This window comes from Hydra viridissima, unplaced genomic scaffold (genome assembly GCF_058129835.1).
Source record: "Hydra viridissima isolate aposymbiotic clone 2 unplaced genomic scaffold, HvirCarnegie_v1 scaffold_8, whole genome shotgun sequence".
Taxonomy (NCBI): Eukaryota; Metazoa; Cnidaria; class Hydrozoa; order Anthoathecata; family Hydridae; genus Hydra; species Hydra viridissima.
This window is the reverse complement of record NW_028324307.1, coordinates 15,011,502-15,024,581: the sequence shown is the minus strand read 5'-3', so window position 1 is coordinate 15,024,581 and position 13,080 is coordinate 15,011,502. Positions and strand designations below refer to the sequence as shown.

The window sequence follows — 13,080 nt, the reverse complement described above, 5'->3', positions numbered from 1 at the left end:
GTAATTCTTGCCACCACACATCTTTATAATTAAGATCTTTGTAATGCCCAAAAAACCCATAAACCGCATAAGGCAAGACAAACAGATTTCTTTTCCACTTGGCTCATTAAACTCACTGTCTTCAATAAAGTTACGATAAACGAGAAATTCTCGAAAGATTTGTTATCTAGTCTAATCAAAGTTTGTTAAAAATTAAAAATAATAACCGATTGAATTTGAGGATCGCAACATGAGGGTGAATGACAGAGTGTATAGGAGAGTTTAAACATGAGTTTGAACACATTTGAGAAATTCACTCACGGGGATCTTTAATATTGAAAGTACAAAAACAAGTGTTGTAAATACACATCACGTTTTTTCTAAAGAGAAGCAAAGATATCAATATTAAAAAAATTTAGATCAGTTTATTATTAAATGTGACCTTATTTTTGATTTTTTACAGTTTTTAAGAGCACATCATGGACATAGATTTAAGTTCTGCTTGAAATCAAGTTTTTGTGATAAAAAAAAGTGGTTTAAAGAATACAGAAAACAGACACATTTTAATATGGTCAATTCAAAACTTTAGATATATTTCAATTGATCGTATAAAAAGAGATTTATAAAACATTTTTTTAAAAAAGTATTCAAAGCTCATTTTAGATTGATCTTCATTGATAAAACACATTTATAATAGTATTTTAAATTCCGCTCAAAAAAGCCTCGCACCTTTAGCCAGTTATTAGCTCTAAGTGCAAGCCTAAGTTTTTGACGACATTCAACTGCTGGTCAGGATTAAACTACGAAAGGCAATAGAAGTTCTTGAATTTAGAAGTGTTTTGTAGATTTAGCCACAAAACTCATCAAAACGCATTAAAAACACGAATAATAATTATTCTTCTGCTCACAAAATAATTTGCATATAGAAAGTAAAAAATAACTTTTATATATACTACAACCGCTTTTCTATGCAATAGATAATTAAAACTCGTATAAAAATTCTAAACGACTTAGAGAAGTTAACTTCAAAATCGAATTTCAGCGAATTAAACAAGTTGACATAAATAACATTGTATTAACTAAGAAAATATAAATAAAATTGAAACGCAAACAAGGGTAAAAAGCATAAAACGTAAAATGGGGTTAATTTAAAGTTGACGTTGTATTCGTTATCAACAATATTACCAAATAAATATATTCTCATAATGAATCGAGATTAAAAATAAAACACAGACCGATAGTAAAATACTCTCATAGCACATAACAAACGAATATAACAACAGAAACAGCTTAGAAATACACGTAGTTTAAGATAGCACTAAGCTCGTTATAGAAAAAGAATCAAGGGAAATGGAAATGACAACATTTATATGAAGAAATAACTTTAATTTCATGTTAGAGAGACAGCAATAGGGCTGTGCAAAGTGAGATAATCTGAAAGATAATTAGGACGAACAGAAAGAACGTCCTGCCCGTAGTTTTCGCATTCTGCAAATCCGTTCTCATACTTAGGTTGCTCTTCTATATCATTGTTATCCGATGATTCACCTAAGTTTAGTCTATTGCGAAATGATATAGCACGTTTATAAGCCTCCTGCACATTTTTTCGCATTGATGGTTTTTTAGATTCAATAAGCTTAACTTCATCAAGCCGTGAATCTAATCCCAGGGGTTCAATTTTATCGCGAGGAAGCCATTGCCTAAAAAAATTCAAAACTATGAATTATAGTACGATTTTTTCAAGATGAAAGACCAAATTTTGGTTTGAGAATAGAAACATAAGCATACCATGTTCTTCTGGCATCGAAGAAGAGTATTAAATAGTTTTGTGTGTCGTCATTCATTTCGAGAACATCCATTGGGGGTACAGATATGGGAACACCATTAAACTGGTAACCTGTGCGGGGTGCGTTTGGATCAATAGTCTGGAATAAAGTATTACTACAGTAATATTTTACAAATTTCTAAAAAACTATTTTTTAGAAAAATTAGATTTTAAAAACTAAAAAATATAAATAAAAATTACTTAAAGCATATAAAAGTATAAAAAAAAACTGCAAAAAGTTTGAAATACAAATAGTTATAAAAAAATACTTACCAATGCAGGATACGATGGATACCCTTTACATTTGGCCCAAACTAAAGTTAGCATATCTAAGGTTTCTGGGTCTGATTTTGGATCTTTCAAACCAACATCATCTGATGAAATCATATAAACACCACATTTTATATCATTCAGACCTTCTAAATCTTTGAACTCGTCTTTTAGACACAACTTATTCACAGACTTTTGACGACCTCGTTTATGATTCATCTTCCGCTTACTATAATGATTTTCACTGTCAGAATTAGCTGAGCTGCTATAAGTTCTTTTCCGAGGTATTTGCCCAAAACCAAGGTCTTGCTCCAAAATGTTGTCAATTGTGTCCTCTATACAAGCATCTGTTTCATTAGAATTTCTTACACAAACAGGTTTTGATGTGTGGTCTTGTAAACGAATAACATTTTCATAAAGTGAACTAGATCGTCTCCTTTGAGTACATTTAGCTATGATATTAGGGTCACTATTTTCATTTACAATAACTGCAGACTGATCTAATTTACTTTCATTACAAGGAGCACTTTCAGTAACAGTGTCTGAATTATTTAAAATGTTCAAATTTGTATTGTTTGGTGAAGCAATTAAAATATCTTGAGTATTTGTTGGGGAACAATTTAAAACTAATGGGCTTGGTTTAACTGGCTGGTACTGTTTCTTTTTAAACAAAACACCACTTCTGCGATTGCGTCCAGGACTAGGATTTTTTATTATAGGTATTAAATAATCATTACTGATATCATTGAGTGAGGATTTTATGCTTGGGATTTCAGCAACAGGTAAATCGAGATTTAATTCTAATTTTTGATTGTTTACTATATTATGAGGTGACTTGTAACATGTCTTGATCTTCACCTCACCATTATAAATGTTTTTTTGCTTTGTAAAACTCTTAGGTTTACGTCCTCGCTTTTTTATAATTGGAGGAACAAAAGATGACTTCATATCTAAAAATTATTTTTATTCTAATCAGTGTCATTAGTAAAGAAAAATAAAAAAAAACTTAAACATCAAACAAAATGTAAAAATTGTGACTGAAAGAATAGAATTTAAGAACCTGTGTATTCTGAGACTTCATTAGGAGGAGTAATATGCAGATCATTTGCCTTTAAAAAAAAAAAAGCCCATATTATAGTGTAGGATAAAAAAAAAAGCCCATATTATAGTGTAGGTTTATTCTAAAGTAAAAACATTTTTTTATCAAATACACATAAAAGTTTACCATGATGCGCCTTTTCCTCCTTAACTTGGCAATTTCTTTTCGTAAGACCTTCTGACGCAAAAAACGAGCCACTAAAATGAATTATATATGAAATATATAGTACATTAAAAGTATATAAAAGTATATCAAAAATATAAGATTAAAAGTACAATAATGTAATAGAAATAATAAAGAAATCTAATTTAATATATTTATAAAAGAATTAACCTTGCTTAACTTTAACTAGAAGCAAAAGAAGTTTTAAGATTAAAAAACATTAAAGATCATGGAAAAAAGGATAAAATCCTCAAAAGATAAAAGCCTCAAAGATTATTAACAATCCTTCTTTTAATTCTTGCAATTGTTTGCTATTATCATATTATCTATATATAAACTAAATTTATTGTAATACTGTTTAAAAAAACATACATGCTGACTGAATTGTAGATGAAATGTTTAACTTTTGCTCCAGATCATCTATTTTTTCATCTATTGTCATAAATGGATTATCAACAACGCCAAGTACATCTAAAATTAAAAATAGTCAACGCTCAAACTTAAAAATAAACAATTTTAATACAGAACAGTTTCACTGGCAAAAACTGAAACTTTGTGAATGTTTGTGGCATAAAATAGTGTTACAGGTACAAAACACTTAATACTACAAACAGCTAAAAAAAAACTATTAATGATGATGATCATGATTGTGATTTAAAGGACACTACATATTTTTCCATTCATCCACAAAATAAGACTGATTACATTACTAGACAAAGTACATTAAAAAAAACATTAGTTAAATAATATACCATCAGCAACTGGTGCTATAGTTTCTCTTTCAGGAGAACATAATGCAGGAGGATGATCCATATGCATCCCAGTTTTCTGATCAATGCCTGCCTGCTTTATACGAATTTTTGCAGCCTTCAGAATAGGCTTGCATTCTTTTCGCAGACGCACAGCATATCGATAATACGTAGTATCATCTTTATTAAAATCAAGACAGTTCTTAATGATCAAGTTAAAATCTGCTTCAAAATCATCAAAGTTCATGTATTCGTAGTCAGAAAGCTTTTGCCGCATAGTAGATAAATCCATTGGATTTTTTATAAACTCGTGGTAATCAGGTGCCTGTATAAAATATTCCAAATTTTGTTTACAATTAGCAACAACAACAAAATAAAATAAAAAATTAACAAAGATTTAAACTTATTTAAAACTAAATTTTTTCAATTATAATAAACTATTAAAAGAAAACCAGGATATTTTTAGAAAAATAATTCAAGGTAGAAGAATTAACTTAATAGAGAAATAAAGTAAGAAAATCTGTTTATAAATATAAGGGTTTAGGGGCTAGGGTTATGAGGTTAAGATTAGGGAATTAAGGTTACCAGTTATGATAGCATGACAACTTTTTATCAATAAAAAATAATGAATTCTTTATGAATTTTTTTCAGGAGAATTACCATCAATGTTTTAAAAACACACAAAGTAAAAAATGATAGTCACATCTTAAATTTTCTAAGTTATTGGTCCTGATATTCAAATAAAGATTGTTTTGAATTAAATTTTAAGTTTTTTAAAATTTAAGTAAGAGACAATTTAGTCCAAAATCAAATTTTGAAAGAAGTTAATATTAACAATCGAAAAACAGTCAGCTAATTGAAAATTCAAAAACAGAAGGCTAATTGAAAAAAAAACTGATTATACCCAGACCAGAAGTGTTATTTTTTTCCCTGTTGTCTTCATTTCTAGATCAGACTTAAAATAAGAGTAATATAAAAAAAAAAATTAAGCAACCTGCTCTGGGTCAACAGGATTTGAAAATATAAGTGAAACATCTTTCTCTTGAATCATTTGTAATGTACGCTCCATTTCAATTTGCAGTGGTTTTAACTGAAGATCAACAACTTGCTGCTTCATGCGATACTAGTATATAAAAATCCAAAAGCTTCCAATAAGAAACTTCATTCAGATTCTTTCTTAAATTTATGAAAAAACTAAAAATGTGTTTACAACAATAATAACAATAATAAAATCTCATTTAATTAATATCAATTGTTTATTTAAACCTATTTTGTAAAACCTATTAACATATTATCAAGAAATGAAGATACCTGATCCTTTTTCATTTTCTCTCGTTTCCTAATGAGTTCAATTAAAAGACGAGCCCTCTCCAAATCATGCCGTAGTTGTTGCCAATAACGCAACTGCTCTTTTAACTCCTTTGATTGACTCCAATCTTCCAGAGACTTAAATTAAAGAGATTTTCTTACTCAAATTTTCAGAAAAAAGTTTTCAAAAAATTTAAACTATTTAATTTGTTAGATAATTTTTTTACAAACCTGCTGTTCATCTCGTTGATTTTTGTTTATGCCTGTGCCAGTATTGGCTTGCAATCTACGTAGCAATGGGACACCATTGCGGGATTGTCTTTTTAGCATCCAATAGGATTGAAGCTGTTGTATGAAGAGTGATTTTTTGGCAATTATCACCTTTGAAACAATTTTCCCCAATCTTAAAAAAAATATTTCAAATTTTTCAGTTGCAATAATAGCTAACTAGGGCAATTTTTCAATAAACTTTTAAACTGCACTGTTTTGCAGCACTTCAAGATTGAAACCTTAATTCATGAAAATCTACTTTTTATTGCCTTTTAAACATTTTTCCTATAACTCTTTATTTGGTAGAAATAAAAAAAAAAAAGATTATATAGAAAAGGAAATCATTTATTTGAATGCCTCTAGCCTCATTGCCTTGACAAACATCTGCTAATTATGCCAGGCAGTGTAACTATGTAAAAAGCAGTTTTAGCTAACAAAAGAGACATAAATGGGTCATAATAGAATTGAAGACCGTTTTTTCAAAAGGGATATAAGTCACATTTTAAATATTTTGAAAAAACTAAAAAAAATTAATAATCTATTTAAACTTTCAACAAATAAAAAATTTTCTTTTTGTAAGCGGTAGTTTATTGTGATTTTCATAAAAATAATTTTACAATTAAAATTTTTCTTTTTTTGAAGTATACTTATAACGGGTTAAAATGTAAGAAGTTTTTCAAAAAGGGCATAAGTCCACATTTTTTTAGAGAAAAATAAGTATTTGTGACAAAATTATGTTTTAAATTGTTTGCGAATTAAGTTTATTTGGATGGACTTACAAATTTGTAACGTAAGTTCTTAAAACACACCTAATATTTTGACCACCTCATCCCTTGTTACATGATAAGTAAGACCCTCTCTGTGATTTTTCTTTTTTTGTAAAAATTTAAAATTCATACGTACGCTGTTTAAAAAATAAAAAACTGTTGTTTAATGCCAGAAATATGTTTAATGGAGATTTGAAAAGCGAAAATATTTTAAACGTTTTTTGATGGTTTTCAGCCATACCAGTTCAAAGCATGCTGCAGATCAGTTTTTTTATTTTCATAAAAATACTAAATTGAGTTAATCAAACATTGGTTAAAGAGTTTTTAAGGAATTCAAGATGCCTATGATATAATTAAATTGTTTAATTAAACATTTTTGTTTTAATTCAAAATTTTACCAATAATTACCATCTGAATTAATTTACTGATACTCCCTTCAGCAGAGACGTCATTAGTACCCCTTTAAGCAGAGACTTCATTAATGTATGAACCCTTAATGTTTGGGACAAAAAATTATTTGAATGGATTTAATATTATATTCTTTTAGTACATATTTTTAGACAATCTCATTTTAAGACAACAATAGAGAACATTTTATAATACAAAAAAACAAAACAAAAGTTTAGTAAAATTATTTTATTAAGTTTAAACAAACGGTTCATTTTCATCAAACTCATCAACATCATTCTGCATTACTCCCTCAATACCATCAAGAATACAGGCATAGAAGTCCTTTGCATCATATGGTACCTCAAAGAAAGCCATTAACTTTTTTACATCTGCTTTCTTTTCCTTTTTGACTTTGTTTTCTAATGGTCTTGGTATTGCTTCAGTCATTTTTGCAAATAACTGTCCTTTTTTTAATAAAGAACTAACTAGACAAGGCTCTGCAGAATATGCACTTTGCACTTCGATTTTCTTTTGAGAGTAAATTATAATTTTCTGATCTCTCATTGGAAATGGCTTTTTTTTTTTAAGAATCTGTTTAGCCATTTTTTGGTAATCTTTAAGAAACCAATCTTCTCCTAGTTTTTGCACTGCTCCATGCTCTGAAAATATTTTGTAATATTCCAGAGGAGAAAGAATGGTTTCTTTTTTGCGTACCACTTTTTCTATACGCCCAAAAACTCGATCAGGAGGTAAAAAACTATGACCCCTGATTGGAAAAAAATGTTTAACAGCATTAAACATAACACTCGTTTCCACAAAATTTTTCAAACAACACAAAACAACAAAGTTTTTGTTCTGTGATGAACAAGCATCAGAAAATAAATGTAGATCTAATTTCACTTTAGCTCCTCTTTCTGTAATTAAATCTTTTTCCAACTTAGACAAATAGTGAACCAGGGCTGAAGAAACTTCATTAGATCCTCTACCACTCTGAGTTTCCAACCAGGTATAAATAAAAATGTTATCTTTGTTTTGTACTATTTGATCATGTCGAACAAATGTTAAATTATAGAGCCAAATTTGTCGAGCATAAAATACTTCACTAACACTTAATTTAGGAAGTGGTTGGTTTTGTTGCATGTCAAAGCACACTTTAATGACATTTTCATTTTTCTCTTTCATAAGAGAGTAGAATTTTTTTGCTCTTAATTTGTGCAGACGATATTTAGCAAACTCTTCTCCCTTTAACTTTGTATCAAATGTTTTTCTTATCAACTTCTTTTGTGCTTCACAAAAAGAACAGATATCTGTTCTTGGGTTTCCAAATCCAACATTAAACTTTGTGTAAAAAATGTTTTTAAATTTAGAAAGTGATGAAATACCCATATTTTCTTGGTTTCTATGAAGTTTCCAGTTTCTCCATAACTTTACAACATTTAATTCAGGTGAAAGGTACACTCTAACACTTTTCCCTCTCCCATAGTGTGAAACACAACCTTTATATTGACTTATAAAATTCACTATTGAATTGGTGATTTCTTTATCACCTATCGTTTGTCTAAATCCTCCGTGTTTTTCAGGTCTCAGACACCCATTTTTAGAGTAATATTTTATAAGATTATGCAATCTTTTTATTCCAACACATGTTATGGAAAGAAATGTTTTTTTACAAACTGGAACTGTTTTACAACTTCTGTCAGCAATACTGTAGTTTATTGAATGTTTTCTCAAACAAAAATATTCATTCCTTGGCCTGTGTCTTTTAACTTGAGTTAATTTAACAAACTTCAGAAGAAAATTATCCTGTTTAACTTTTAATTCTTCATTGTACAGCTTCTGGAAAAAACCTAAAAAAAATTTTGGTATGTCAAGATTGATATAATAAAGAATTATTTGTATTTTAAATTCATAGTATAGATTGAAACTCATAGCTAACTATAATAATTCTGAACTAACAAAAGTGGCTAGTGTAATACAACTGAGCTCACCAACAATATCCAGGTTGCCAAGATTGCCTGCTTTACATCTTTTGTTGTTGTGCCTACAAGCTATGACAGGTAATTTTCCAAGAGATGAATATCTCTGGCGTTTTTTCTCTCCTGTTTTGCTTATTTTCGATCTTTTCCGACCATGTCCAGGGGTTAGAGAGTAAGAAAATATTTCCAGTTCTGAATCTATTATTTTAGATACCATTTTTAGATAAAATTTGTTACGGAAGTTGCTACTGCGCAAGCGTGAACTTAAGTTTTTGCTATACTTTTTTCTAATGCTGGGACTTATGCCCTTTTGAAAAAAATTGGTGATTTTAATATTGAAAGTAAAGTGGATAAATAATTTTCTATCCATGTTATTATAGTTAGATTTGTTCCATTTACACTATAGAATCCAAAAGTAAAAAAAACTCAATTTCAGCAAAAATGGACTTATATCCCTTTTGAAAAAACGCTCTTCAATTGGAGAAAGCTATTAGTTATACATAAAAAACTCTAGGCTCTGTTTGAGAAAGTCAATTGTGAAAGAGTGAACTATTAACTAAATTATTAACTTAACAGTCTCATCAATACTGTATTGGAAATTATATCATAGCAAATTTAAATTAGAATATGTTGTAAGGCCAAGAACCAGTAGTAGTGTTGCTTCTAATGCTTCAGATCAGTTGAATGTATTAGTTTCTGAAAGTTTAATTTTTTAACTTAAGCAAGTAAGCTGAAACATTCTAATCTGAAAGATTTTATTGTAAGAACATATATCTATCAGAAAAATTCTTTAGATAAGCACTTAGCTCACTTTTTCTTCAGCTTAAACCCATCATTCAATTCAGTTGATGGGCCAGAGTTTAAAAGGCTTTAATCACTTCAGCAGCTTGGATATGTTTTCCTAAATTGCAAGTTTCCTAAATTGCAAGTTTCCTAAATTGCAATTGCTAAATTGCCTTAGGAATGGAGTTGCTGGATGATGCACACGATATCTCGCTATTGAAATTTGCAAGGAACTTGAGGCCAAAACCACACTGGTTATTTGTCAAGATGGGCAGTCACGCATTTAGAATGAACCAAACATTGCCCACTAAGTTCATGATGGGAAAAAGAGTTATGTGCACAACATTGTTGATTTTGGAATAAAGAAAACTGGAGACTATTGCTTCACAACCTTCAATGAAGCAATTGTAGAGATAAAATACAATATGGCAAATATGTGTTTAACTAACTGGGCAGATAATGAGTCCCAGAAAATGAACATGAGAGAGCTGACTCTGAAAAAGTATCCAGCAGTTCTAACATATGGATGCAGTGTTTCAAATATAAAAACTCATTACATGAGCTTGCTTGAAAAGATATTTAAAACACTGCCATTTTGAAGCAGATTGTAGAAATTCAAAAGATTGTAGAAATTTAAAAAATTTCAGAAATATTTATCTTCCCCTTAGACTGTTAAAGGAGTACATGCCACAGTTGCTTGATGAGACACAGAGCTTGCAGGTTGCATTGTTAGAGGCCTACAAGTGGAACTGCAACTTTTACTCAGTTATCTTGGGGAAACATGAAAGAAATACCTACATATTGGAAGGTTGATTAGCAACATTAAATTAGATAGAGAAGCCAGCAGTTTTCTTGAACAAATGAAGACATTTAGAGCCACTCTAGACAAAATGGAAAGAGACCATTGTCATCTCTCTGATGTTGTTTACATCTGGTGAACACTGATGAAGAACAATGATCTGGCCTACAACCATGGTGCAATATAAAAAAGAGATTTGGAGCAGTTATGCAACACTTTTACTTCCTTACATGATAGATCACTGCTACCTTGATGAGTGAAAGGCATCAATGTTGTCAAATTTAATTTTAAGTTATCATAACAAAAGATATTTTAAAAGATATTTTCTTACTAAAAACTGACTATTACTAAGATTCATTTTTTATCATAAAATTTACAGTAACTTTACATTAGGAATTTTTTTACTGTTAATGCTTATTTTGTTGAAGTTTGCATTACCTGATTATTATAGTTTACATCAATTCTGTTTATTGTTTATTCAAAAGCTTCATTTAAACATTTTCTTAAGGCTCATCATGATTTAAGTTTGCTGCTGTAAAGTTTATTTGTTTGATTAGTAAATTCAGTGAGAAAAACAAACAAACAAAAAAAGTTTTTTAAAAAGCTTTTTTCAATAACTTAAAGTTGCAAGCTGTGTTTGGTTAAAAACATAGTGATCTGTTATGGCAGAGGCATGTAGGTTTTATAGGCTTTTTATTTAAACTTTATTGACATGTATGTTGTTAACAGCATTACCTTTAACAAAAAACTGTAGATTTTTCTGAACAATGTATTTTTGTACATTTCTTACATTTAAGTACAAAGTTACAAAGTTTCTTATATTTTGAATTTATTTGAATAAAAAAAAAATTTAGGCAATTAAAAGAATTTTATTTATAAGAAAATATTCCTAAAGACAACATGAATTTAAAAAAGAAAAAAAAAAAAGAAGTTACCTGTGAGCAGGGACAAAAGGGATGTGAACAGCTGGTAATTTAAAACTTTGTTTTTCTAACAACTTTTTTTGTACTTCTTTTAGTTTAGCAGACGGAGTGATCAGATTTGATTGACTTTTTAGTTTTGATGAAATAGACACTTTACTATGGACTGAAGCTGAATCGCTGTCTTCATCGCTACAACAGTCACTTTGATAAGGAGTACCAGAATTAGGTGATGTTGTCAATGGAGTATGAGCATCACAGTAGGCAAACTTTTTTACAGTAGGTTGACCATTTTCTGTTCGTCCTGGCTCTATTTTCATATACAAACCACCTTGTTGTGCACAAGTTACATGAAAGGCAGTGTAACAATTTGTTTTAAAACATTGAATACATGCACCCTCTTTCTTTTTGCAAATATAGCACACTAATTTCCACCTGGCAGAAGGGATGTCTTGAATAGAGTCTATAGGTTCCAAGAATACAGTATTTGCAAAACAAACCTCTGGGATCCACAAAGCACATACAACATGTGCCCAATGGTTTGTGTCTGTTTGCTTAAAAGCACCGCTTTTGGTTGGACAAAGAAGACAACTAACTGGTTTTGAAGGCGATCGAAAACAACGTCGACAAAGCCACTGACCTTCAGGTATATAGGGAACACCGTAGCACTCTTGATGAACAGCTAAGTTACACATGTCACAAAACAGTATTACATTACTGTTACTGCATTCACCATCACAGCAGATACTGCAAACAGCATCCTCATCAATTAAATTATAGGGATCACCATTTACAGTCCTTGTTTCAAAATATGATTCTTTTTCTAATCGATCCATAAGAGTTTCAAAAATTGAATGTGATACAGGTGGTATTCCTTCAGACTTTCGATTTTCATTTACTGCTTCCAGCCATATGTAATCTTCTTCATCCATTCCATACTCTACTTCCTCATCTAACTCTTCATGTGGCTTTTCTATGTAACGATAATACGTAGTTCTCTCTGGAACCTCTGATGCAAGAACTTCATCATCTGCTAGAATAGAGTAAACAGCTACTGGCAAGGAAGGTTTCTCTTCACCACCATTTTGTTTAAATTTGTTAAGATAGCTGTATCTATGTTTTGGCTGATTAAATCGAATTTTTGCACCTTTCCCTCTCTTTCTCGGAGTAACTTTTAATGGAGATTTTTTAGGTGATAAATTTGGTATATCAAAACTAGATTCACAAACTGCATTAGTTTCAATTTGAATTGATAATGGCTCTGAAATGAGATTTCTAATAATATTTCCTTTTAAGTCGAACTCCACCATGCACTTGGACTCAGCATAAGTTAGTGACTTCTTAGTTTTCTCAGGTATAGATAAATTAGTAGGACTTGAGACAGAAAGACTTACTGGATTATCTGAATGAAATTTTACCACATGATAACTAATTCCACTAAAACTTCTATAAAATTTTCCACAAAATGGACATTCTAATGGCGACTTTTGTTTCTGTAGACTTTTTAATATTGAAGCAATATCCATTATGTTTAATATTTAACTCTAACTATAGTTATAAATATATATATTTTAGAAAAACTCATGAAAAAATAGATAAAAATAGTTTTAAAAAGAAAAACTTTTAAATTTCAAATGAAAAGTATATCTTAAGACACAAAAATATATATATCTTTAACGACACTTTTGCTACTTTTAAGTGATTGTGCTAAAAGTAAAACTTATTGAAAAGCATTAATTTAAGTTCTCAATGCACCGTATCAATAATATTCACAAATCTAAAT

General features: G+C 29.8%; 2 protein-coding genes across 2 annotated transcripts; both read right to left on the bottom strand.

Moving 5' to 3' along the window:
* Positions 1-801: 801 nt before the first annotated feature.
* Positions 802-13,049, bottom strand: LOC145194592 (peregrin-like). The gene is made up of 11 exons (XM_090095930.1): positions 11,313-13,049; positions 5,624-5,795; positions 5,396-5,530; positions 5,079-5,207; positions 4,088-4,409; positions 3,708-3,806; positions 3,300-3,370; positions 3,135-3,183; positions 2,078-3,024; positions 1,768-1,904; positions 802-1,679 (listed from the first exon to the last, which is right to left on the bottom strand). Exons 1-11 carry the CDS (start codon positions 12,821-12,823, stop codon positions 1,370-1,372), a joined length of 3,882 nt encoding a protein of 1,293 aa, XP_089952056.1. The 5' UTR covers positions 12,824-13,049; the 3' UTR covers positions 802-1,369.
* Positions 6,288-9,565, bottom strand: LOC149885280 (uncharacterized). Its single transcript, XM_090095939.1, has 2 exons — positions 8,808-9,565; positions 6,288-8,666 (listed from the first exon to the last, which is right to left on the bottom strand). The coding sequence occupies exons 1-2, from the start codon at positions 9,163-9,165 to the stop codon at positions 7,075-7,077; spliced, it is 1,950 nt and encodes a 649-aa protein (XP_089952065.1). The 5' UTR covers positions 9,166-9,565; the 3' UTR covers positions 6,288-7,074.
* Positions 13,050-13,080: the final 31 nt, after the last annotated feature.

What these genes read in the sequence shown, in the direction of transcription:
- LOC149885280 (XM_090095939.1), bottom strand. Translation starts at nt 9,165, where the DNA reads ATGGATAGAAAATTATTTATCCACTTTACTTTCAATATTAAAATCACC. An exon ending in TGGCAACCTGGATATTGTTG is followed by an intron (nt 8,667 to 8,807) that starts GTGAGCTCAGTT and finishes AATTTTTTTTAG; the next exon opens with GTTTTTTCCAGAAGCTGTAC.
- LOC145194592 (XM_090095930.1), bottom strand. Translation starts at nt 12,823, where the DNA reads ATGGATATTGCTTCAATATTAAAAAGTCTACAGAAACAAAAGTCGCCA. An exon ending in ATCAACGAGATGAACAGCAG is followed by an intron (nt 5,531 to 5,623) that starts GTTTGTAAAAAA and finishes CTTTAATTTAAG; the next exon opens with TCTCTGGAAGATTGGAGTCA. An exon ending in ATCTACAATTCAGTCAGCAT is followed by an intron (nt 3,371 to 3,707) that starts GTATGTTTTTTT and finishes AATTCATTTTAG; the next exon opens with TGGCTCGTTTTTTGCGTCAG.